This window comes from Centrocercus urophasianus, unplaced genomic scaffold (genome assembly GCF_019232065.1).
Source record: "Centrocercus urophasianus isolate 14NV4802_14NV808 unplaced genomic scaffold, USGS_Curo_1.0 seq_31, whole genome shotgun sequence".
In the NCBI taxonomy this organism is placed as follows: Eukaryota; Metazoa; Chordata; class Aves; order Galliformes; family Phasianidae; genus Centrocercus; species Centrocercus urophasianus.
Genome location: NW_024884878.1, coordinates 6,539,011 through 6,562,726, shown reverse-complemented (window position 1 = coordinate 6,562,726; position 23,716 = coordinate 6,539,011). Strand labels below are relative to the sequence as shown.

Below are 23,716 nucleotides of genomic sequence, written 5' to 3'. Positions count from 1 at the left end.
ACTGAACCTCCTGGTTCCGGTGGGGCATCATTGTGACAGCACGCACTGTGATGAGGGTGCTTCTGCCACTCCCACCATAGATTCACAACATCACCTAGTGACGCCCCACTAGAACCCCCAGGAGGTTCAGTAGGATTTCGCTTGCCAAGAGGCACAGCAAAGACTGCTTTGTTGCAGGAATGTCTGCAAGGACAAATCCCAGTTTCACTGAGCGAAGACGCTCCCGCCCTGCGGAAAGGGGTCAAGGATCAGCTCATGATGCTCATTCCCAGGTTTGTCTTCAGCAGCTGAAAACCCGAGTTCCTGTGTCTCGCTGTCCTTCAGGTGACAGCACCCACTTTTCTCCTCTGCATTTTGCAGGCCCTCGTCAACTGCAACCCAGACCTTGAGGGAGAGAGCCCTCGGCTCCTCGAGCAGCGCGGGCCGAGATCTGGCCAGAAGAGGAGAGCCGCGGCCGCCCCCCGCTCTTGTTCCTGCCAGCACTGCATGCCGGCAGCGGGTCCGGCAGCCGGCACCCAGGCGGTGGAGGCCGCGGGGCCCCGGCCGCGCAAGCACCGAAGGACGGCCCGCAGCCGACGCCACGTCGGAGCCGCGACTACGCGGCCAGCGCGTGCCGGAAGCAGGCGGCCCGCGGGCCAGTCCCTGCCGCCACCGAGCGGCGGCCGGAGCCCTGGCGGCATCTTCGTGTCTCAGTTCTTGTTCGCCGCTTCGCCCTTCGTGGGAGACGGCTCGGCACGCGGTCCAGCGCGGTGGGAACCTCCCCGGCACCCGGGAGCGCGAGGGCGGCGGGCTCCTGGGGCCGCCCTGCCTTTCCACGCCTCGCCCGTCGCGGTGAGCGTGCAGCAAGAAGTCAGGGTGATGGCACCGGAGTGGGAGCCCTGCGGAGCCCCGCGGCACCCGCGTAGTGCCCGCGGCTTCGGCTGGGTGGAAGCAGGCTGCTGGCTGCGCATCTGCGGCTCCGGCTGTGTGGAGGGAGGCAGCTGGCTGCGCGGCTGCGGTGGAGGTGACCGATGGGCGCCCTAGGGACAGCGGGGGCGTCAGCAGCCGCGTGGAGGGGCTGCCAAGGCGGTGGCTGGTAGAGCGATAGTTCTGAAGATAAGATATCTTGGTAATAAATTAGTTCGGTTGTTCGTCACGTCTTTTCGTTCGTTCGTTCTTTCATTCCTTCAGCGGCGAGATCGAGATCGCGGGGGAAGTTGTTTGTCGAAGGCTAAGAATGCTTTGCAGTCCGCCACGCCGCGGCTCCTGACGCTTTCATTGGTCCCCCAGCTCGGCCGCGGGCACTTCGCTGCATTGATTTCTCCTGAGGTAGCTCCGACGGAAGGCCCGCACAGGAGTGTCGTGCTCGCAGCGCCCCCCAGCGGCAGTCCGCCCCGTGCACCCGCTCGGCCTCGGCTCCGCCCGGCTCCCCGTGCTGCGGTTGCGCGGAGGGCGGTGTGACAGGCAGCGCGTCCTGCGCCGAGCCGGCAGCTGCCCGGAGCCGCGCTGTAGTCGTGCCGCCATGCTGCCCAACACTGGGTAAGGCGTCCACGGCTTTCTTCCTCCCTTTGCTTCTTCGGCGGGGCGGAGAGCTCCGAGCCACACCGCCTCCCGCGCCTCGGGGTCCCGGGGCAGAGCCTCGCTGGGGCGAGCGGGGCCGGGCGGAGGGTCAACCGGGGGCTCCGCAGCCCTCTCTGGGCGGGGGGAGGCGAGGCGGAGCCGGGCGCGGTTGTCCCGGAGCGGCTAGGCGGCGGGGCCTGGCCGGGAACACCGCTCGGTGCTGTGCGCTCACGGGCCAGCTGCGTGAGCGTCCGGAGGGCAAAGTGTGGCGGTGAGTGTGCTGTAGGATTTGCGCTGAGGGGCTTTTGCAGCGCTTCTCTCGTGCCTGGAGCTGCTAAAGAACGGGGGCATACATTGTCCTTATTTGTATATTGTAAGCAGTTGTCATAAAATTATGTACAAGTGCAGAAAGCATCCATGCTGCAGCCTGGTTGCCCAGGCTGCTTGCCCATGCTGCAGTGGGCTCCCCTGGTTGCTCCCATGCCTGCTGAGGAAGGAGCCCAACTTCAGGATTTTAACAACCCTGAGACTGCAGAGAGGTGAATGTGACATTCTGTCTCCTTACCAGAATTCAGCGCATTGGAGCCTTTAGAATATTGGAGACTTGAAACAACTTCCTACCAACTTTGTAACAACTTAGACAGTTGAGTGCTTTAGGAAAGTCTTGCAGTATGCTTCACATTTTGTGCAGTTCTCTCAGTGACACTGAAGAAACACGAGAAGAGTCTGATGCATCTGGCTTTGCTGGCGCTCTCACACTGTGCTGAAGGGGACAAACTAAATGGTTATAGGAAAACTAAGCAAGAAGCAAGCAAACAAAAAAATCCCAACACAATAAAAGCATGAGAGTATTGAGGCAGCTCAGCGTTTCACTGGGGATGAAATGAAGGTGAATTTTCCCTTTTACGTCTCTGATGTCGATGAACAGTTTGTGTGGGCTTTTGTAGGAAACAATCTGCAGAACTGATGGAGCTCCAGAGAGCCCCTGAGGGGCTGCTGTTGGGTTTCTCCAAAAGTGTGCATTCTCCAGGCTGAGCTCGCCCAGTCCCTAAGTCTGTCCTCACAAGGGCTCCAGCCCTTGGCCAATTCTGTTTCCTTGTGCTCAACTCCTACTTGTCAACATCTGTCTCATATTGAGAGGCTCCAGTTTGGACACAGGGTCTAAGTGTGGTCTTACAGGTGCTGACTAGAGGGGCACAATCCCTTTTCTCCATCTCTGCTTTATGGTTCTTGCGTCCTGAGATGCTGCTGGCTTTTCCTGGTGGGCATACTGCTGAGTTATGCTCAGCTTGCTCTCTGCCAAGTTCCCCATTGCCTGTTTAGCCTTTGCAGCTCCCTGGCCATTCTTTCTCCAGCCTGTATCATTGCAGGGACTCCTCAAAACTTCATGACTGTCCTTGCTGACTGTCATGAGTCTTCTGTTGACATTCATCTGACCTGTCAAGACTCCTCTGGATGGCAGCCCTGCCCTCAAGCACATCAGCCATTTGTCATCTCTTTCCAGTGCACTTTGTATTCTCCTCTAGGTTGTGATCCAGATGTTGAACAAGACCAGTGCTGGAGTAGATCCCGCTTAATAGTAGTCTCCAGGCAGAATATTGCTTCTTACCCACCATTCCCTGAACCTGTACAGTCAACCTTTCTTTTACCTCTCAGGCTGTTCAACCGCACAGACAATTTTACGTATTTACTTGGATACAAAAGTATTTTGGGAGACAGTAATGAAACCCTTGCTAATGTAAATGGTGTCAACTGCTCTCACTGTGCCCGCAAATTCTCTCACTCTACTGCAGAAGGTAATCAGGTGCAAGCCCATGCTGACAGTTCCGAGTCATCATAAATACATACTCAGGGGAGGAGCTGGTCCATGATTTTCACACCAACCTGGGGAAGACTGAAGAGCTAGCACATCTGTGAGTTGGTGGGGCATTTTTTCTGGCTTCTTTGACTATGTGTCACCCATTCCCTTTCCCCTAGTTGACAGGGGACTCCAGTGATTCCTATGGCTTGTCAGGTATGAAGAGAGGGGCCTTGCAAGGGCGTGAGCATGCCTGCTACAGCCTGATCTATGGATATGTATAGCTATGTCCTCTCAAGAAGCTTCTAGTTCAGCTCAGGTTTGATACTGTGTAAAATTTCTTCTCTTGAGAGTGATGATTCATTGGAACATCTGCCCAGGGAAACGTGGAGTCACCATCCCTGGTGATATTCAGGAAGGCTTTAGATGAGGCAGTGAAGAAGACGGTTTAGTGGGCATGGTGGGGATGGGTTGATGGTTGGACTAGATATAACTGAGAAGGTTGGAAAAGACCATGATTACCTCTCATCGATGGCTCCTTTTTCTTTTCCTGGTGAACTGTGTTCCTAAGCAAGTAAATCTGGTGAAGACCAAGGCACTAAGCACCTCAGGCACTACCAGTATCTGCTCTCACTGAATCACCCACACCACTCAGCAATGCCTTCTCCTTGTTCACCCTCTTCCTACCCACGTAACAGCAGATAAACAAGTTACCACTGACCTCCTTTGCGAGTTTCAGCTGCGGGTGAACTTTGGTTTTCCTCACACCATACTGACGTACTCAAGCAGTGTTCTCAGTTCCTTCTTTGTAGCTCACCGGTGCTTCCACTCCCTGTGTGACACCTTTGTATGTGGGGACTCAGTCACAGGTCAGCTGGGCAGCTGTGTCAGCCTGCTGCTTCACCTGCTCTCTAGGACCCAATTCTGCAGAAGGCAGTGGCTTGAATTCACAGTATCACAGAATGGCCTGGGTTGAAAGGGACCTTAAGAATCATGAACCTCCAACCCCCCCGCTGCAGCAGGGCTACCAACCTCCACATTTAATTGGCTTCTGAAGGGCTGTGTTGGCTTCCAGAGATTGCTGATGACATAGGATGCCAATGCAGAGGAATATTCCTGCCCCTTCCTGCCTTGCTTCATTTTTTTGCCCTCTGAAAGTAAATGCCCTCTTGCAGGCTGTTTTATTTGGAAGTTTTCAGACTGGAGGGTGAAGAGGAAGTGCCAGAAAAACACTGATTATGTTGAGTGTAGCTCAAAGTGGAAAGAAAGCTATATCAAATTTGTTTTCTGAAAAAACCTCGAAGTTGCTGCAGCATGTGCTTATATAGATTCTTTATCAAGGTTGCAGTCTTAGACCTCTTGTTTTTTTTCATTCAGTTATGGAAAGCAGCATGGGCTTGATGCAGAGCACCAAAGTGCAGAATCCTTCATTTGGAAAGCCCGTGGTCTGTAGGGCTTTATTGTGAAATATGCTGTAGCACAGAGTAGACTTTTTTGCACTTCAAAAATTTCTTGGCATTTTGTGTGTAAGAAGAATGTCTTTCTGGTGCTCTAGAACTTGTTAGTTTCTCCAGAAGGTTTGGTTGGATAGATTTGTGGGGAATTATAGGATTAAAGTTACTGGAAAACTGAATTTATTGTAAAAGACTTAAGAGAAATCATGGTCATTTCTGAAAATCTGATTCTTGGCTCTTGTCTTTGGCACCCTGCTCTGGCATGGTGATTCTGGACTTTGCCTTTATAGTGCATTGAGCCACCTGTCCTCTGTGTTCAGAGGGCTGAAAGAAAAAGAGAGCTGCAGTGAGTGTGAAAACATTAGAATTGGTTGGGTTTTTTTTGTTTGTTTTTAGAAGTAACACCTTTTCTGTTTTTGGAGAATGCAGCAGTTCTGTTGGGGGCAGTCTTGGATTATTGTACAATAAAGTAAAAATGCAATTGGGAGACCTGCACAACCTTCCAGCTTCCTTGTATTGATAATGGAAGTCATCATATGTTCAGTGGTGGTGAAAGGCTTTGTTACAGATTTATCCCTTTATTCTGTATTATGGGTCTGTTTTCTTTTTGTGAAATTTTGAAGGCAATTGACCGTTGGGAAAACTGCACTGATTGTTTTTGTCCTGAAGAGTGCAAGAAGTCACTGAGTTCCAGATTTTGCTTTGTTCCCCCTCTTGTTTTCCCTCTACCTCCCACTCATCTTCAGGAAACTAGCAGGCTGCACACTCTTCATCACTGGTGCGAGCCGTGGAATTGGCAAAGCCATAGCCCTGAAGGCTGCCAGGGATGGTGCAAACATTGTGATTGCTGCCAAGACAGCTGAGCCCCATCCTAAACTTCCTGGAACTATCTACACAGCTGCACAAGAGAGTAAGTTGTAATCAGGGTGGGCTTCAGACTGTGGGATGTGTGCATGTCCTCGCTTAATTCTCATGTATGAGTGGGAAACTGCTTAGACTCTCATAGCTCCCATTCAGCTTTATAAGGATGAAGCCAAGTGCTTCTCTTCCCTCGCAGGAATTCTTCTGGTATAAAAGTTTGATGGTAATGAATACGCATATGCATAAATGTAAAAATGCCATGTTAATTAAAATGTGTGGTGAGCTATGCACGTTCTCAGTGTTAGAATTTTGTCGTGGCATCCCTATTCATTATGCAGTATGTGAAAGGGTCATAATTTGAAAGGTGTAATTTTTAATGCATTCATTGAATGAGAGATTCTCAGTAGGCAGTTTGTGCAGTCTGAGAGACAAATTCTACGTGTTATTTTCTAATCACACAGTTGAAGCAGCTGGAGGAAGGGCATTGCCATGCATTGTCAACGTCAGGCAAGAAGAGCAAATAATTAGCGCCGTGGAGGAAGCTGTGAAGACGTTTGGAGGTATGCTGTGGGGCAGGGGACAGTCTACCACGCAGATTAGTCAAGGAAGGAAAGAACACCCTAACCTGCTTTACTCCTGGTTTTTTTTAATACTTTTTTAATTTCACTGCTAATGTGAGGTGACTTATTTTAAAACCAGGGATCGATATTCTGGTGAACAATGCGAGCGCCATCTCTTTGACCGGCACTTTGGAAACAGAAACCAAGAAGGTCAATCTTATGATGGATGTCAATGTACGAGGAACCTACCTGACGTAAGTGCTGAGACGGCGAACCAAAGCCATTTTAACAAAATGTGTAATGCTTATCTGAGATATTGGTGCAGAAAGTAATAATAACTAAATAGATGTATGTATATAGTGTGGCTTTTTTTGTCTGTGGAGAAGATAGGGAGAATTTCCCATCTAACAGAGTGTATCTGTTGAAGTCTTCCTGATTCCTGTGCAGCAAGAAATCTGCTAGTGAGTCACAAACACTGTCACTGGAAAGAGTTGAAACCCCAGCTTGTTTATGCAGGTTGTAAAAGACAGCATCTACTTTAATGATTTTATGGTTGAGAGTGTTTTTTCTGTGGCTGACAGTATGCATGTATCCAGATTAAATGCATGAGTAGCAGGCAGTTAGTGTAGTTCATAGCAGTGCTGTTCTCCCTAACACATTTAGTAAAAATTCTGTTAGAGAGCCCATGAAAATGTGCACCACAATTGTAGAAGTGGCAGTTATTCTTTATGGATTGATGTAAATTCCAAGTTGAATTAAATATATGACTTTCAGTCTCTAGAGTGTTGGTTTTAAGTTTTTCTTGGAATAGTCATCATAGCTTTTCACTATACCATATCATTTCTTAACTGTGCTTTTAAAAATGAAATAAACTTGTGATCAGAACATAATAAATATGGCACTAGATGATACTCTGCACTGGTAATTTGGCTTGTTACTACATCATGGTTTACTGCCCTTCCAGAACTATTACAAGGAGACTATTACCTGTGAGCATCTGGAAAATCTGCTTTAGTAGATGTTGCTGCACAGCTTGGAGGATGCAGCCCAGCTATTAGATATGAATGCTATTCTCGAGATAAGTGAGATAGGACAGATTTTTTTCAGTTCTTTTCATCAGATAAATATTTGATTACAAGGGAAGGGTTTTAGCTTATCATTGGATCTCCGTGAAACTACTGCTCTGCTGTAATGGTAAGTGTTCTGTAAAATAAGAGTGACTGATTCTTCTCTTCCAGGTCTAAAGCGTGCCTTCCCTACTTACGGAAGAGTAAGAACCCCCATATTCTGAACCTCAGCCCGCCTTTGAATATGAAACCCATGTGGTTCAAAAATCACTGTGGTAAGTAGCATCCACTGCCTCTGTTGTTATGTGTTGAGAAATGTATGAGTAACTAATGAAATGTGAAGGAGTGCCAGCCAAGAGTTCCAGATATTGTGTTTTTAGTCCTCACTAGAGATTGACAGGAATGGTTCCTCAGAGTGTTTTGCACTTTACTTGAAATAAATTGTTTTCTGGTGAAACCCAGTGCAAATCTCATGCCCTGGTATGTCCTTTATATTTTCAAGAAGGTTCTACAGGTAAGAGTTACAAGTTTTTCAGAGGATTTCTTAAGACTACACAGTGTTTTCTATTTCCAATAGAGATAGAAAAGCAAAATCTTTTTTCTCTGTGCTTCTGCATTTGACTAGATAGCCATAGTGCTCAATGCTGTCTTTTTAAACAGAAATTATCTTTGAGGAGGGAAGGAGACTCCAATTGTGTCTTCAGGCTAGAACGTATGTTGCTCATTTTAAACCTGTAGATTACCTTTTAAATTTCAACACTTGTAACATGGTTAAACAACTCTTGCAAGTCCATGTTCCTTCCACACAAGATTCCCTTCTCAAAATAGACAAAAAGGATTTACAATGTGCTTTTTTCCTTTTCTCTTTTTTTTTTTCCCCCCCCCTTTCCTATTAAATACTGGTGCAAGGGGTCTCTGAGAAAAACACAAGAAAAACACCACGCAGTTAAGGCTCAGTCATTGTTTCCATTTGTCAAAAAATGTAGACATAAGAACTACAGTTCTTATCTGCTGAGGATGGGGGGAGTTGGGAGAGTTTCTGTACTCTGGGAAGATACTGCTTTGACCCCGGAAGGTTGATTTTCCATAACTTACATCCTTCAAAAGTAAAACTCTGTGCATAAACTCTAAATTTGTATCTTACTAAATATAGGATTTTTGTGAACTTTTTGTAGCCTACACAATTTCTAAATATGGCATGTCCATGTGTGTCTTGGGAATGGCAGAAGAATTTAAAGGAGAAGTTGCTGTCAATGCTTTATGGCCTAAAACAGGTGATTATTATGAATTTTTGTATTTTGTCTTACACAGGTGTTTTATTTAAGTTTGAATAACTGCTGGGACTGATTCAGGAAACTGAGCAGTTCTGCATATTTTTTTGTGATCAAAGATGTTGTATGGGTATTGGCTTCCTTTCCTAGTTCTCACTATAGCCTTGCCACTTTCATTCAAACTTACCTTCAGCCTGAGTGCATTCTGCTTCTTCTTGACCTGTCTTGTCATTGCTCCTTTATACATGACTCAAGCCTTGGTTTGCACAGAATCATTGAGTATTAACATACTTTCATTTGTAGGTATTAAATGTCCAGTACTATTTAGAATCCCCAGCTAATTAGATTGCCAGAGAGTAGATGAAACTGACAAGATACATACCTCAGTGGATGTAAAAAACAATTAAAAAACCCCATTCCTTGAAGTTCTGGTTCAGTGGGCCAGCAAGTGCTTTTTCACACAACCATCCAACACTTCTTGCAAGTCACAGCACATTAAAGAGCTGTAGAAAAATAACTTGTGTCCATCTTGTACTAGCTCCAGTTTATTGTCTGTGAGTCAGTGAGGATCAGGGCTGCTGTTCAAGGTTTGGTCAGCTGCTGAACAAAGAGACGAGTGTCTTGAGAGCATTAGAAGCATTAAGTGAGCTCTCAAAATTGTGTATATCAGTGTTTTCTTGATGAAAACTGTTCATGTGACCTGAAAGACAAAAGTTTGTAATGTGCAAACAACCTGGAAAGAAAAATGTTGCTTTGAAAGGTTTCTCTGCCAAAACTAAAAAAGTTAACTACTTTAGAGTGAGAGAGAGGTGACTTTCATAGTATGTATAATACAATAGTGAAGTTTCTAATTTAAAGAATGTCATATATATGTGATTAGCTTCAACGCTGGAGATTACCACTGTGCTAGTATGGTTCTATTGGTTCATCCAACTCTTTGAAATAGAAAAATATGCTGATAGTGAGATGTTAGGAGCTCTCCATTTATCTAAAAGTGAAATGAGGTAGCCTGCCTAAAGGATATAAGAGTGTGTTTGAGTAGTAGAGATATTGTAGGGTTGAACTGGAAGATGCTGTATGTGTATTAGTACAAAACCAGCAGCACTTTTATGAAATAGGTGGAATGATATTCGGATTGTGAGAGAGGAGATGTTCAGAACTTTTTCATATCAGTTTGTGCCCATAGTTTTGCTCTTTTTAGAACAATAATAGTTGGCAGTAATAGGAAAGTAGAGGAGCACGGTCCAGGAAAAGTGGTTAGGTTAATCAGTCCTCAGAATAGTGGAATATCCTCATGCTGCCATGGTAAATCTCACGTGGCAGAAATCATCTCAAACTGTTACAGTTATTTGAAAAAAAAAGGAGTCTTACTCGGCCATCACATTTCAGCAGACTGAAGAAAGGCAAATATGTTTGCTTTACTTTATAAGGAGAAAAACATCTAGCTGTATGTACACTGTACCTTTGATAAAACTCTGTTTTTCTGTTTTACAAATCAGGTGAAATTAGACACATTAAGTATGGATTTTATTTATGGATCTAACACAACCATTCCGTGGACTCTTCAAAAAGTTATTTGAGTTTGTGCTATTGGGTTTCTCATCTTTAACTTAGAGACACTTGTTATCCCACAAGTTATTGTGGAGCTAAAATTAAGTATTGAGATTTTCAGTATGGTAATTGTTGCAGAAAATATTTTAGTTACTGATGCACATTCACTTTGACAAAGATAGTTGTCCTGTTAGTTTTTCATGTCCTGAATAAAGCCAGAGGAAGTCTTTGTGTGGAAAGTATTGATAGAAGGGTTGAATAATATGAATGTTATAAGGAGTTCTTCCCATTATTCATCTTTTGGTTTCTTTAATACTTTTCAATTAAAGGAATCTTTACACTTGGAGAATTGTTTGCTGGTTGAGCATTCTTTGCTGGTTGATGGTATTACACAGCTTTGTCTTCTTATGATAAATTTTCATACGAGAGGAAAATAAAGTTTATGCAGTTGCCAAAGACATAAGAATTTCATGTCATCAGTGTTAAACTGGATTTTTTCTGTCCTTCAATTTTCCAGTCATACATACAGCTGCGACAGATATGCTGGGAGGAGCCGGAATAGAGAAGCAGTGCAGAAAAACTGACATAATGGCAGATGCTGCATATTGCATTTTAACAAAGCCAAAAAGTTTCACTGGAAACTTCATTATTGATGAAGTTCTACTGAGAGAAGAAGGTGTTAAGGATTTTGATGTCTATGCAGTTGCACCAGGTAAAAGAGATCTTTAAAAGGAGAAGTTTGGGAAGGAAGGAAGGCTGTAGGGAAATGTGAATATTCCATTCTCTTAGCCTCTTATGTGAGTCAGTCAAAAGATGCTTTGTCCCAAGTTTGAGAAAATGAATGGGAAAATGACGTGGGAAAGCACATAATAGTTCACTGAAGCTCTAATCATCAATGTCCATAAAATTAAAAAAAAATTCATTAACAAAAAGTAAATAGACTTGCACAATTGCTACATGTATTACTACTTACCAAATAGTGAGATAGCATTTCCTCATTTTCAAATGTTTCTCACTGCATCTGTAAGAGCCTTCCAGGTCTGATTTTAAATGTACCAGATCCTAAGCATGTCACCTCATGCTATGTCTTCTTTCCACCTGTAGTTCACTTACTTGTAAAGTGGGGTGCTGTTTCCTTCAGAATGCATTCCTGTTTGTGCAGCTCACCTTCACTTGGGCTTACTGTTATCGTTCAACTCCCCTTTAGGTCACCCCCTGACTCCTGACTTCTTCTTGGATGCTGAAATTGACATGACAGCCACAAAACCAGAAAGCCATGGTAGGGCAAGCTCTGCATGTACAAGTTGATTATTTGTGGTGATAACAAATGCCCGCTGTATTTTAACTTATTTTTCTTTTCCCCCAAGCATTTGGATTACATTCAAGCTATTTGGCAAAATCTCTTTTTGTATTTGGGGTGTTTGATTTATGGAAGTGACTGTAGAGCCTGCAACTTTTACAGTATATAATCAGAGCCCTATTTTGAACAATCTTTTTTTTACCACCAGAATTAAGTAGTGTGAAGATTTGGAGTAAACAGTGCTGGGAAAAACATTAAAAGCAATCAGCGTATTTTGCAGGAGTGTCTTGCAGCATTTAGAACTTGACAGAGCCTCTCTTCCTACATGAAGTTCTCAGAGTCATACATGATATGAACGTCTAGAAGACGAAATGGAGAAGTTTTTTATAAAAGAATCGGTTTCACTTTTTCAGAATAGTAATGTGTCTGGTTGGAGGGCAACCTGATATTTTCCTGATACCTAAGACACCTAACTGACGTTCTACAAGACTTTTGTCTTGTCACAAGCTGTATGTGCCTTGTAAATTGCAAATGTTCTTTCTTAATGTTAAATGAACACATTCACTGCAGTGTAAAAAGTTGCTGATTGAAGTTGTGAATTGATTTACAGCTTAGAATCTTTTGCAGAAGAATTACTGAAAATATATATATTCTTAGAAAGATACACAAGTGAAGCATTTGAAGATGAAAGTTACATTATTAAAGGCACTGATAGATTTTTGTTTTGTTTTGTTTATGCTGTCTCGAGTCTGTTGAGTAAATTATGAAGAAACTGTGAGTAGTCAGAATTAAATTTTTCCTGTGGTTTCATTTTTAATATTTTGACATAGTAAGAAATGAAACAAATTACAGAATTCTTTAGTGCTGTATACCAGTTCCAGTTTCCAGTTATTGAAAACTTCCTTTATTAATTCTAAAATAACAAAATATTCGTTCTTCCCCAAGAACTAAGAAGTTCTAATCTTAGAAAATTGGCAGTGGTCAGCAGTGCTGCATTTATGCTTCTTCACATGTTAAAACAACAGTGTTTTGGCATTTTACAGAGAAAAATGATATGTTTCTTGTAGGTGCTTCGCAGGCATCAGATGGAGCCAAGGTTAATGCAGAATCTGCTTCAGCTGGCCCTGTTGCAGAAACATTCAGAGTTATTCAGGGAGAACTCAATAAAGAAATAGTGAAATCCACCCAGGGCGTCTTTCAGTTTGAACTGTCAGGTAAAACCATCACTTGTAAAATCCTCAAACGCTCACTTTTCTAGCAAGAGGTAGTCTGAGTTTTCACATGTAAATGCTCATTTTTCAAAGCTGGTCTAGGAACAGGGCATCCTTGGGTATGCTGTATAAGATGCTGCTTTTCAGGGCCAACTTCAGCACATGCAGGATTTACTGTGCTGCTCTTGTCATAGGGAGATGCTTTCTGTGTCAGCAGCATGTGCTGCTCTTTTGAGAGGTGTGGTGTATTTTCCAGGTGTTTTGTTTCTGCTGTGTCACACTGCTGGCTGTGCTGCACATGGTCAGCACAGCACTTCTGTTCCAAGCCCCCGCTATCTCCAGCTTCACCAGCAGCTGCTTGGGCTTGTCCCCTGGCACATGGCACTGTGGGGCATCTGCTGGGGCTAATCTTGTCAGCACAGAGAGTGCAGGGCAAGTGGCAGCTTCTGGCATGTCTCACACGAAGATGGGAGAGGAAAGCTGGCTGGGATAGCAAAGGGTGGGGTACATCAGTCCTTGCGGTGCTGCCACAGCTTCTCCCTGTTCTGCTCAGGTGATGAAGGAGGCACTTGGTACCTTGACCTGAAAACCAGCAGTGGGAGTGCTGGGTTTGGGAAGCCTCCTGCAGCAGCTGACGTTGTGATGAGCATGTCGAGTGGTGACTTTGTGAAGATGTTCACTGGTGAGTAACAAATGCGTTTGGCAGAACAGGGGCAGCTACTGGTGGCAGGAAATGTGCTGCTGATGGATGAGCTGTGGTTGGAAGTGGATGGCCTTTAAGTTCCCTTCCAGCATAAGTCACTCTGTGAGTCTATGATTTTATAATAAAAATTTCTAGTGATTTGTTCAGTAGCTATTGAAATTTTCAGAGTGTAGCTTCAGAAAACATTCAGCCAATCTGTTGAACTTCTTTTCTGCACATCCCTAATTATTTTTTCATAAGTGTATGCTGCCCTAACAGTAGTACTTGGTAGTGAAGTAACTACTAGATACTGCTATATGATATCAAAGCTTTTTGTCTCCAGCTTCTTTCCTTCTCCTGATGATTCTGTATCTTCTTTTTAGGTAAACTAAAGCCAACCATGGCCTTCATGTCAGGAAAGTTAAGGATTAAAGGTAACATGGCACTAGCAATAAAGCTAGAGAAGATGCTGACACAGTTTAATGCTAAACTGTGAGGGGGAAGCTGTACCATCAGAACATCCAGCCTTTCTTTTATAATAGCAGTGCTATATTTTAAAATGATGATCTACTTTTTTTGGTGGGGGTTGAAATACAGATATTAGTTTGTTAAAGAAGAACAAATCAGTTTGATAAAGACTGGAAGGTGTTTGTGATTAAACAATTCCTTCTTGAGAATACTTCCCATTATGTGACTGGTGTTTTTTTTTTTGGTTTTTTTTTTTCTTTTCTTACACTCCTTTGGAGCAATGCAACACATCTGAAGTGGGTTTTCTTCTACACATTTGCTTGCATGCGTTCCTGTGATGATGTAGAACACTGTGGATGGTTTAGCAGGGTACCACATACCCTTGGTAATTTGCCTTCTTTTTTTTTTTTTCTTTTCCTTTTGCTTTCCCCCTGGGCTTATTACCCACACTAGTTCTTGTACCTCTGTGTTTTACAGAATTAGGCTACACACATGTGCACGCAAACACTCCCCCATCCCAGACTGCCACAAACAAGGTAATCCCTCCCACAGCACCTGCACGTAGCATCCCAAGGTTTAAACTAGAACATGTATGCAGACACTTCACCTTCATGCTTTAGTCTGGAAAGTATGGAAACTCATGAGAAAAAGCACAAATGCTCTTTAGATGGACAAGAGCACACATTCTCCTCCTGGTTTAAGAACATGTGCAAAGCCAGATGTATCAATCTCTCAGTGTTACCAACAGAAATGCTCAAAATTTAGGGCATTTTACTCTCGTAACTTTGTAGAGAATCTTTCAAGACTTCGAATTTATTTTCTAACGTATGTAATGGGCAAATAGTTTATAGTCTGCAAAGCTTGTGCTCATGCAGAATTATTTGTACTGTAGAGGTTCCATCCCTGTTGAATTCTGGTAATAACACAGAAAATGTTGAATTCACTTATGTGCTCTGCAATCTCAGGACCATGAAAAACATGAAAGTAGATTCCTTTCTTATCAAGCTTGACAACTTGGGGCACAGAGGGGTGGAGATAAGGGGCAGGTTACCTATGTGGGGCAGCACAAGTTTGGGGGCACAGTTTGCCTGTGGCTGTGTGGTTGTTCCCAGAAGACTTGGCCCTGGAAACCAAAGACGTCCTGGGGGAAAATGAGCTGGCTACATTGTGCAGTAATGCATGTGAAACACTGGTTGCAGCAATGCGATCAGGAAATACGCCTTAGGATTGCCAGGGCTGTTAGATCTGGAAAGAGATGTGAGCAGATGTGGCTTGTTCTCACCTAGATAAGACAAAGAGTATTGAAGGGAAGAAAAAAGAATCTTTTGAAAGCAGTCAAAGTGCTTTTCTGCATGATCTGAAAGGATGATGGTACCAGATCCTCTTGGTGGGAGCACGTGGTAAGATTTTCACGTTAATAACTAAAGACTGTTAAATAAAACTGCTCTTCTCTGAGCTGGATAAACATCAGTTGGGGGAACCTCATCTATGGGCAGAGGATGGGTGAAAAGGAGGTAGTGTGTTTGGAAATTGGGGGTGGCTGGGATCTGGGAGATGCAAAATAGCTGTCAAAAGATGAAGGTTGAAAACAAAATTGGAAAGGAGTTTTGCTGATTCCTCAGCTGGTGACATTCCTGAGAACTCTGAATGGGGAAAAATTAATCAAGTGAAATTCCAGCTCCTTCCCTTGAAAACTGAGGAAAATTTTAAAGAGGAATATTTTCATATTGGACTACATCTTTTTTTCCCCTACGAATACAAGACCTTGTTACCTTGAAAAATGGGGTACCTTATCTTTCTTTGATCCAGTCTTGCTCAGATCTGAAGGAACTGGAGGGAGCTGCAGACTTTACAGGATTTTTGAGCACAACCTGGAGGTGGCAGCAGGGCAGCAGCATGTCCAGTGCTGTGGGCTGCTCCTGGTAGCATTGGTCAATTCCCTGCAGCTGGAAGCTGCTTGCAAAAGGCTGAGTGTGCTGTGACAAGCATGGTGACAACCTGCAGCGAGCTCTGAGACCAAAAGGCGCGAAAAAGTAACAAGGAGTCAAGCATGCCTACAACATGGAAAGAAGTTTGTTTTACATGATGCAGTGTAAGCCTTTTGGCCTCTCATGTCCTCAGTCCAAATTTTCCATCTAGTATAGAGTCGAGCAGTTTCCAGTCTATTTCCACATTGTGCTAATGTGATAGATGTCTTTTCAGCTTCACCTGAAAGCAGTGGAGCCTTTGCTCTAACTTTTTGCCTTCCCTATTGGAATAATGGACCTATTCTATCACAATTGCATTTGTGTAAAAATGAATGTTTGAAACCCTGTTCTTCTGATGACTCAGCTGATCTCCATTCCCTTGGGAGTAGTCTTATATTTTTTCACACCTTGCACTATCCTTGTGCTCTTCTTTCCACTCTTGTCTACAAATATTCCAACGTTTCCTGGAAAAGCTCAGGGTATTTAAATATCCTTCAGAGGTTCAAGTATTCTTTCAGAATGTAGAAGGAAGGAACAATTAGTAAGATGAAATGTGTTTTAAGCACCCATGTATAAGTAGCTTCTGCTACACTAACAAATTACATTTAATCCAACATCTGTGAGTAACAGCTCCTCTCTGTCTTACAGTTTAGTCGTTCTTTTGGAAACCTTAACTGTGAATATTGTGTGAGAAACACTTGATGCAATTAGATTTGCTGGAAAGACTAACAACTGTCACATTCTTTGGAAGTACACCATATTGTGTTTTTCTGTCTAATGCGACAGCACATGCAAGATAACAAACAGCAGACTAGATCTATGGGAAGACCTGTAATATATTTTTTCCACAAATAATTTCAGGCTCAATGCATTTACTACAGTTTTTTCTCGCGTACCTCAAATAAGATCAAGGTTTGGCTTTTCAAAAGATGTTTGCATGTGGGTGGGAACCTCTGAATGTTGCATAGAGCTACAGCCTCTCTTCAGCCCCTAAATTAATGAAGGTCTAAGTGTACTCAGCACACGATCAAAGTGCAGTCAAACCAGTCCTGGTTAATGCAATTATCAGCTACTCTGCACTGTCTGTGATTTCTCTTTGTTGGCATCCACAACACAGTGCGGTCGCAAGGGCAGCACACAGGCGCACAGCCCTTGGCAGCCCTTACTCCTGCATCTTCCTGGGCAGAGCTGAAAATATAAAGAGGCTCAGCAAGGAAAGCACAGAGTGCCAGTGTCAGGTGTTCTGGTGGTGTCATGGGCACTCTGGGGACCTTCCCCTCCTGGAAAGTGTATTTATGGGCTCAGTGAGAGAGTTCTGAAGACCCTCCAGGAAAGCACAGTTTGGGAGTGGAAGATTGGTATGTCATGCTGGTCACACATCCATCCTAGCAGAACAGAGAGCACGCCGTTCATTCACACTCCTACTGCTGCTCATTTAAGCTTCTCCTACAGTATGCAGTTCTGATTTACCTGCAGTCAGCAAGGAAATCATAGCTTCTTCCTATTCATTTCTCATTTGTCTTTAGCAGACAAATAAAACAATTTGTGTCAAACTTTTCCCTTTGTAACACCTGCTGTGGCCTGGAGGCGTCTCCCTCAGACTCACAGACAAACATTCTGATCCCAAGGATTCCAAATCATGTCTCTCACCATAGCCTCACTGACTTGCCAGGCAGCTTAGACACTGTGTTACATTACGGCAATGAGCATCAAGGTTAGATTTTTGTTTCTCAGAATCAGTCAACTTAATTGCATGTTTCCTCTGATTGTCACCATGCATATAAAAGTGAGGAATAACAAATATCCCAACTTAGGATAGGTACATCTGAAATACATAGTTCTGTTGGAATTCTTCATCTAGTTAGGGACCATATTTTCCACAGCAAGACACCTCACTGCCAGTTGTAAACACTGTTAAGGAAAGGCGAGAGATCATCTTTTTATTTTATTTTATTTTCAATTGAAACATACCTTTTTTGCAGTTATAAATTAAATGTGAAGACCACCATACTCAATTAGAATGCATGTGTTTTGACTTCACCAAATGGTGCTGTGTGTGGTAATAGATCTTTGCAAAGAGTTTGCTCTGCTCTCCTAGCAGTTTTGAAAGCTGTGTGCCTTTAAGGCTTACTGCTCTGATTTTCCTGTTTAATGCCTCTTTTATCCACATTTCTGTGCCTAATTCAGTCATACTGCAAAAGTGAAGGTAGTTACATGGACTTACATTTCGTTCGGGGTTCAGCCTGGAGACATGAAGCATGTGCTCAGAGATGCATACTGCCCAAGTGCTCTTCATCAAAGGTCTTCTTCCTGTATTAGAGTGGGCCACAGTGGGGCTGCAGGATGCTTCTTTTGGGTGATTTTATTACCAGAATGAGGAGATGATTACATAGAATTTATCCACATGGGTGTACTGTGTGAGTAGTAAGGACAGGGTCATTGTGGAGTGCTTTGGGGAGCAAGACACAAAAAGACAAACTCCACCAACTCTGTGGGTTCCTCCACTGACCATTTCACATTCAGTGGAGATAAACACCCTATTATATTTCTATATATGTATTCTAAATGTAGCAGCAAGAATAAGCTTGTGCTCAAAAGCAATCACGTATTATTGAGAGCACTATCTCAGACCTAAAGGGTTTGTTTTTTTTTTTCTTTACCTACGACATGATGGTGAAGGATCATTCAAATTTTAATAAAAAGCATAACCCAGACAGGACAGAATGCACAGCATGATTTCCTTAGGGGCTAATGGAGGGGTGCCAGTCTGCAGTGCACCAAAAGGTTCCCAAAGAACTTGCTTTCACACACCTATCAACTGTAGAAAGGAAATGTTCCCTTAACACCCAGTGTAATGAAATGAACAGAGTGACAAAGATGTAATCTGTAGAGGAAATCCTCCTTAATATCTTATGGAAAACAGAAAGTGGATCTGGTAAGTAGTCTGCTAGGGATAAAAACCTAAAACAGCCATGACAGGAAGAGAAAGCTGCCCTGAAGCAGTGGCACCTTATCAAAATACTAGTTGTTAAAACTAACAAAAGAATGATGTCTAAAACAGTATGAAAAGTAGGTAAGTGCAATCAGCTTTAAAACAGCTGGAGGCTACTCATGTGTGGTTTTCTTCTAAGCCTGAACACATTGCTTAAATGAAGAAGAAATAAATAGAGTTGGTATGTGGGAGAACACCACAAGGTCCTCTGGAGCTATCTCACAGACAAAGCATATTCCCAGTCCCTTGATGTCTCCACCTGACCTTGGAGATAAGAGAAAAATCTCGGAAGGAGCTAACAGCAGAGAACTGCTTTTTGGTTATGAGAAAATTTTAATCCTTCATCAACTGAACCCCTACAAATCGGATCAGGAGGCTTAAGCAAAAGCATTACAACAATTCCAAAGGGAGGATATCAAAGCCTCTTCCTTACTTCTTACTAATCAGTAGATAAAAGTGAGCCTTCTGTTATTTCAAAATTAGAAAAGTTTATTGTTATTAACTCGAAGCCAAGAGACAAGTATTATATGCAAGAGTTACAGAGTGTAATTCTGACACCTGAAGGCATGGTGATGTTGGGAACCACGTTTTCTTTGTGGTTATGCCTTGTTCTGTGCAATTCAGCAGGTATTAGAGATGGGTCTAAAGCCAAGAGACAGTTTCAAGTCAACATAATGGTAAAAGCTTTGTTCTCACCTCTTGATTTAATAGACTAAAAACTGTGAATCCTATAGGGAGTACATCATGAAGGACTACTTCACATGAAAAGAATTCAAAATGTTTCTTCTATTTTGATGGAGTGAATAAAGAACATCCCGGCTATCTAGATTGCTGTAGTCTAAACCTGTGAGCAGCGAAGTACGTTTCTGCTCCCAGTGATTTTAAACATCTCAGAAGTACTGTGACTCACAATGAATAAAGAATCACTTCAAAAATTTGACAAAACTGTTCAGTTATTACAAATTGTAGTGGGATGAATTAGACTTAAAACTTACAAATTTGACAACTGCCTCTCCTCTGGATTTTATTGATTTGTGGTATTTTCCTGTTTGACTTGCAAAAAGCATTCACAGTTGCCATTTCCTCTGTAACTCCATCAGGCTATTTCATAACAGTAGAGCAGTTCCATTATGCACACTGGCAGGAAAAATATGCTCTTAGCAGAAAGTTCTTGATTTCAGTGTTTAGCAAGAGGTCTCTGTGAAACAAGAACTGCTCTAACAAAGTTTGCACCTGACCACTATTTGATGTGTTCTGGTTGTTGTAACTTGAATTGCCTGGGAGGCCGGTCAGCCATGAACACAAGCTGAGCACAACCTGTCCCATACTTGTCACCAGGAGCCACTGGTACAGAATACAGAGCCTGATCACAGGTTTATGATTCAGACCTCTTCTGCCATTCACATCTGCTGTGAAGGGTGAATCCTGCAAGCGTGATGCTGCAGCAAATTGCCCTGACACAAAGACACGGGATTCCAGTTTCCCTCTCCTGCTGTCCTGTTCCTTGGCTCTCATACAAAGCATTGCTGTCAGCTGAGTCAGAGAGAAAATCAAACTGAAAGAGGGAAAGGGAGATGGAAGGCTACTTTCTGTCTTCAAAAATTTCCACTAAGTTTTAAAAATTAGAGTTGGTTTTCAAGAACTCCTTTGTTGGCATATTGGAATGAGATGTCAGCGTAACACTATCAAGGTTGCTGTGTCCTTGGCCTTCAGGCAGGTATGCAAGGAGGAGGGTATGGTGCTTTCCTCCCTCATTCCTTCGCAAAAGGACCAAAACTATCAGGCCTCCCTCTGTGCAAAAATCCAGAGAAGCCAATTATAATGGGACCTTACTATGCATCCTAATCATAAGTAGCACATAAATACATGCAGAAGAGTCACTAAAAGTCCTGTTTTCTCTATTATAATCCCCAAATCAAAGCATCTAACTTCTTAGCAATTTACAACAATAAATATTCAACACTGTATGTTTCACAGGTGGTAGAGAAGATCGGTATCAGAGCACAGAATTAGTCATCACTCAGGTCTAATATAGCCAACATATGGGTAAGAAACAATTCTAGCATGCATTATGTAGCACAAAGATTTCAAAGGGAAGGCATTTTGATTAATTTAACCAAAATCAGGCAAAGTTAAAAGCAAGTACATGAGAGAAACATGATGTCCAGATTTTCCTTTACAAGCAGATTTATTTCTGCAGAGGAGTTACAGGATATCCTTAAGCAAGGATAATGAAAGCAAGTCCTGTTGGATTTCTAACAAAAGCAGAGAAGCCTAACTATTGCCTTAAAGTTTTAGCTCATCTCCTTAAGCAAACTAATTCAGATGTTACTGTTAGCAGACAGCTTTATTCAGAAGCCAGAAAAGAAGAAACAATGCAAATGTTATTATAAGTGAAGTACAAGAACAACTGATGGATTTATAATTGTTTTAAAACAATCTGACATTCAAAATACTACTAATTATGACACTTCCAGACTAGATTCAGTATTGTCATAATAATGTCATATGCTGTCTTAGAAAGTTAATTGAGATTTAAGTTCCGTTTTCAGTCACTGTACCCTTGAAATGAAACCATAAGTAACATTACACGAAGGGTCGGAAATTAATCTAATGCTTCAACTAAGAGCTGAGATGTGGCACAGAAACTTATAACTAGCCCTACCAAGCCCTTCTGCCAGCAGGCAGTCCTTGACTCCAGTGGAGAAGAAGTATCTTTGCTATCCACATTACATAGTATTTCTTCTTAATTTTGGACACATACTTCTATAGTGTTTACTCAGCCTCGATAAACATGTTATGGAAAACTGCATGGATGAATTAGTCTAACTGCATTTGGGTAAGCAGTGAGGGTAAAAAAGGATCATTAAGTGAATAATTGTTTTTCAGTGCAGAAAGTGGTTAATAAATGCTGAGTGTTTTGCAGTCAGTTAGGGTCTTTGATAGAAAGTATGGCAAAGACAGTGACTCTGTAGGCTGTCATCCTCTTGGCAATTACTATCATGAAGTACGCTCCCAAAAGCGAATATTTTTCTTTTTTGAAAGCAATTAGCATATCAGGAATATGCTGAAAAGTCATCATAAGTGATCTTATTATTGTGCAAATCAATCAGTGTTTCTATTAGCAACTGCATCCAACAAAGTACAGGCCAATATAAGATTTGTCACTGAAATATCTTGTCTAATTTCATTCTTAGCATGCAAAGCTGAAGCAAATAAAACTAATTGCCTTAGCATGGGATAGGATCTGGCAGAGAACTGGAAGGAGTCACTGTACCAGTTCCATATTTTCCTAGAAGTGAGTTGGAACAAGATACTGCAAAAGAAAACACAGCAAAGCCACACACAGAGGCACACACTTCTGTATGTAGTGCCCAGAGTTGCAGGATCATGAGGCACTCCTGCAGAAGCTGAACAATAGCTTACTAGAACAGGAGGTTTCCTTACGAAGAGATGCATCTAATTAAGAGTGAAGAAACATCTTCAAAGCAATATGTAAAACACTAGTTCATCAGCCAAATGTTTCCTGCTGTTGCAAATCTATGAGGATGTCATCTCCTCCAACCACAATTCCAGAGAAAACGCAGATTGGAAAACCTTCTACTAGGCAAGACCAATATCTTTAGCCTCCTGATCCATGAAAGAACCTGTCTTGGGAAATGCACATTTTATTTATAAGGAATTGCTTGACAGGTCAGCTTGCAGAGCAGTTATTTTATAGATCAAAGGGAAGAGAAGGGAAATGTGCCAGGAATCAGAATGACTGTCTTCTGAATTATGTGGTATTCTAACAAACAAGTCAAAGGAAAACTGTGAGAAAAGGTCCTAAGCTGACTGCAATGATTAACTGAACATTAAAAAAAAAATAAACCCAGAATGAGTATAACCAAGGAAGTTGAAAGAAGATCTGATAAGAAATTCAAGGAAAGAGAAATTCAAGGGAAAATAAAGAATTTTGCTTGTTAGAAAAAGCCTGAGGACACCCCAGCATGGTGAGATAATACCAAATACAAGCAGAACTGTGTCAAATATAAGATAAAATAACTTATTTTGGGGATAAAAAGAGTCAGTTAATAAAAAAATCCCTGTGAAATGAAGCAAAAGAAGAGAGCTGTGATGCTAAGGCTTGAGCAACAACTAAAATCTATGAATATTCTTTATGGATGAATACTTACTACTACAAATGAACAACAACAACAAAAAAAAAAAAACCAACAACCATGCACTGTGAGATGTGCAGGATCAGAACAGAACAGGAGAACCCTACACAAATACCAGTCAGCATCCTCATTAAAGTCAAAATGAAAACTAGTATGTAAGGATGTGGTGCTCAGGGACATGATTTAGCAGAAGATTGTTAGAGTTGGGGCAATATGGTTAGGTTGTGTTTGGACTTGATGATCTTTAAGGTCTTTTCCAACCTAAGCTGTTCTATGATTCTATGATTTTATAAAATCAATGCTTTGTAATACTATAATACTATCTTACTATCATAGGGCTTCTGCGCTTGCTTGGATTAAAAGAAATCTGTCTGCAAATACAGGTGATAAAATGGGTGTTAAAACTAATCTAGGACAAGGAGAAAATAAATACAACAAACCCCTAAACCCAGGAGAAGCTGGGAAAAGCGTTTTCTTTGTTACCTAGTTGACGCTAAAGGATTATAAAACATTACTACTCATTAAGGCAACGGAGCCTGTATCCAGAGGCTCCAGTGGTTATTATTATAGCAGAAGTCTGCCTGAGGCTAAGCAGTGATTTCAGTCAGACACCGAGCAGGCGCAAAGCACTGTCCACAGGGATCTAGCTGTGAGATGGGACTTGACAAGTACGTCAACAGCGACAGCACCTGCCAACACCACCATTCACCTCTCTTAGTCAGTGTCACCTTCATGACTGATCAGACACCTCTGACTCCAGGTTTCTGCACATCCGCTCTGGACTGCTGTTCATTTTTCCACAGAATTCTCTCTTGAGATTTGGATTCTGAAATTC

The 23,716-nt window shown here is 42.5% G+C and overlaps 1 protein-coding gene across 1 annotated transcript; it reads left to right on the top strand.

Moving 5' to 3' along the window:
- The first annotated feature begins 1,431 nt into the window (after nucleotides 1-1,431).
- Nucleotides 1,432-13,973, top strand: HSDL2 (hydroxysteroid dehydrogenase like 2). The gene is made up of 11 exons (XM_042829548.1): nucleotides 1,432-1,518; nucleotides 5,538-5,701; nucleotides 6,114-6,212; nucleotides 6,352-6,466; nucleotides 7,451-7,554; nucleotides 8,455-8,553; nucleotides 10,619-10,813; nucleotides 11,309-11,380; nucleotides 12,469-12,615; nucleotides 13,166-13,294; nucleotides 13,678-13,973. The coding sequence occupies exons 1-11, from the start codon at nucleotides 1,502-1,504 to the stop codon at nucleotides 13,788-13,790; spliced, it is 1,254 nt and encodes a 417-aa protein (XP_042685482.1). The 5' UTR covers nucleotides 1,432-1,501; the 3' UTR covers nucleotides 13,791-13,973.
- Nucleotides 13,974-23,716: the final 9,743 nt, after the last annotated feature.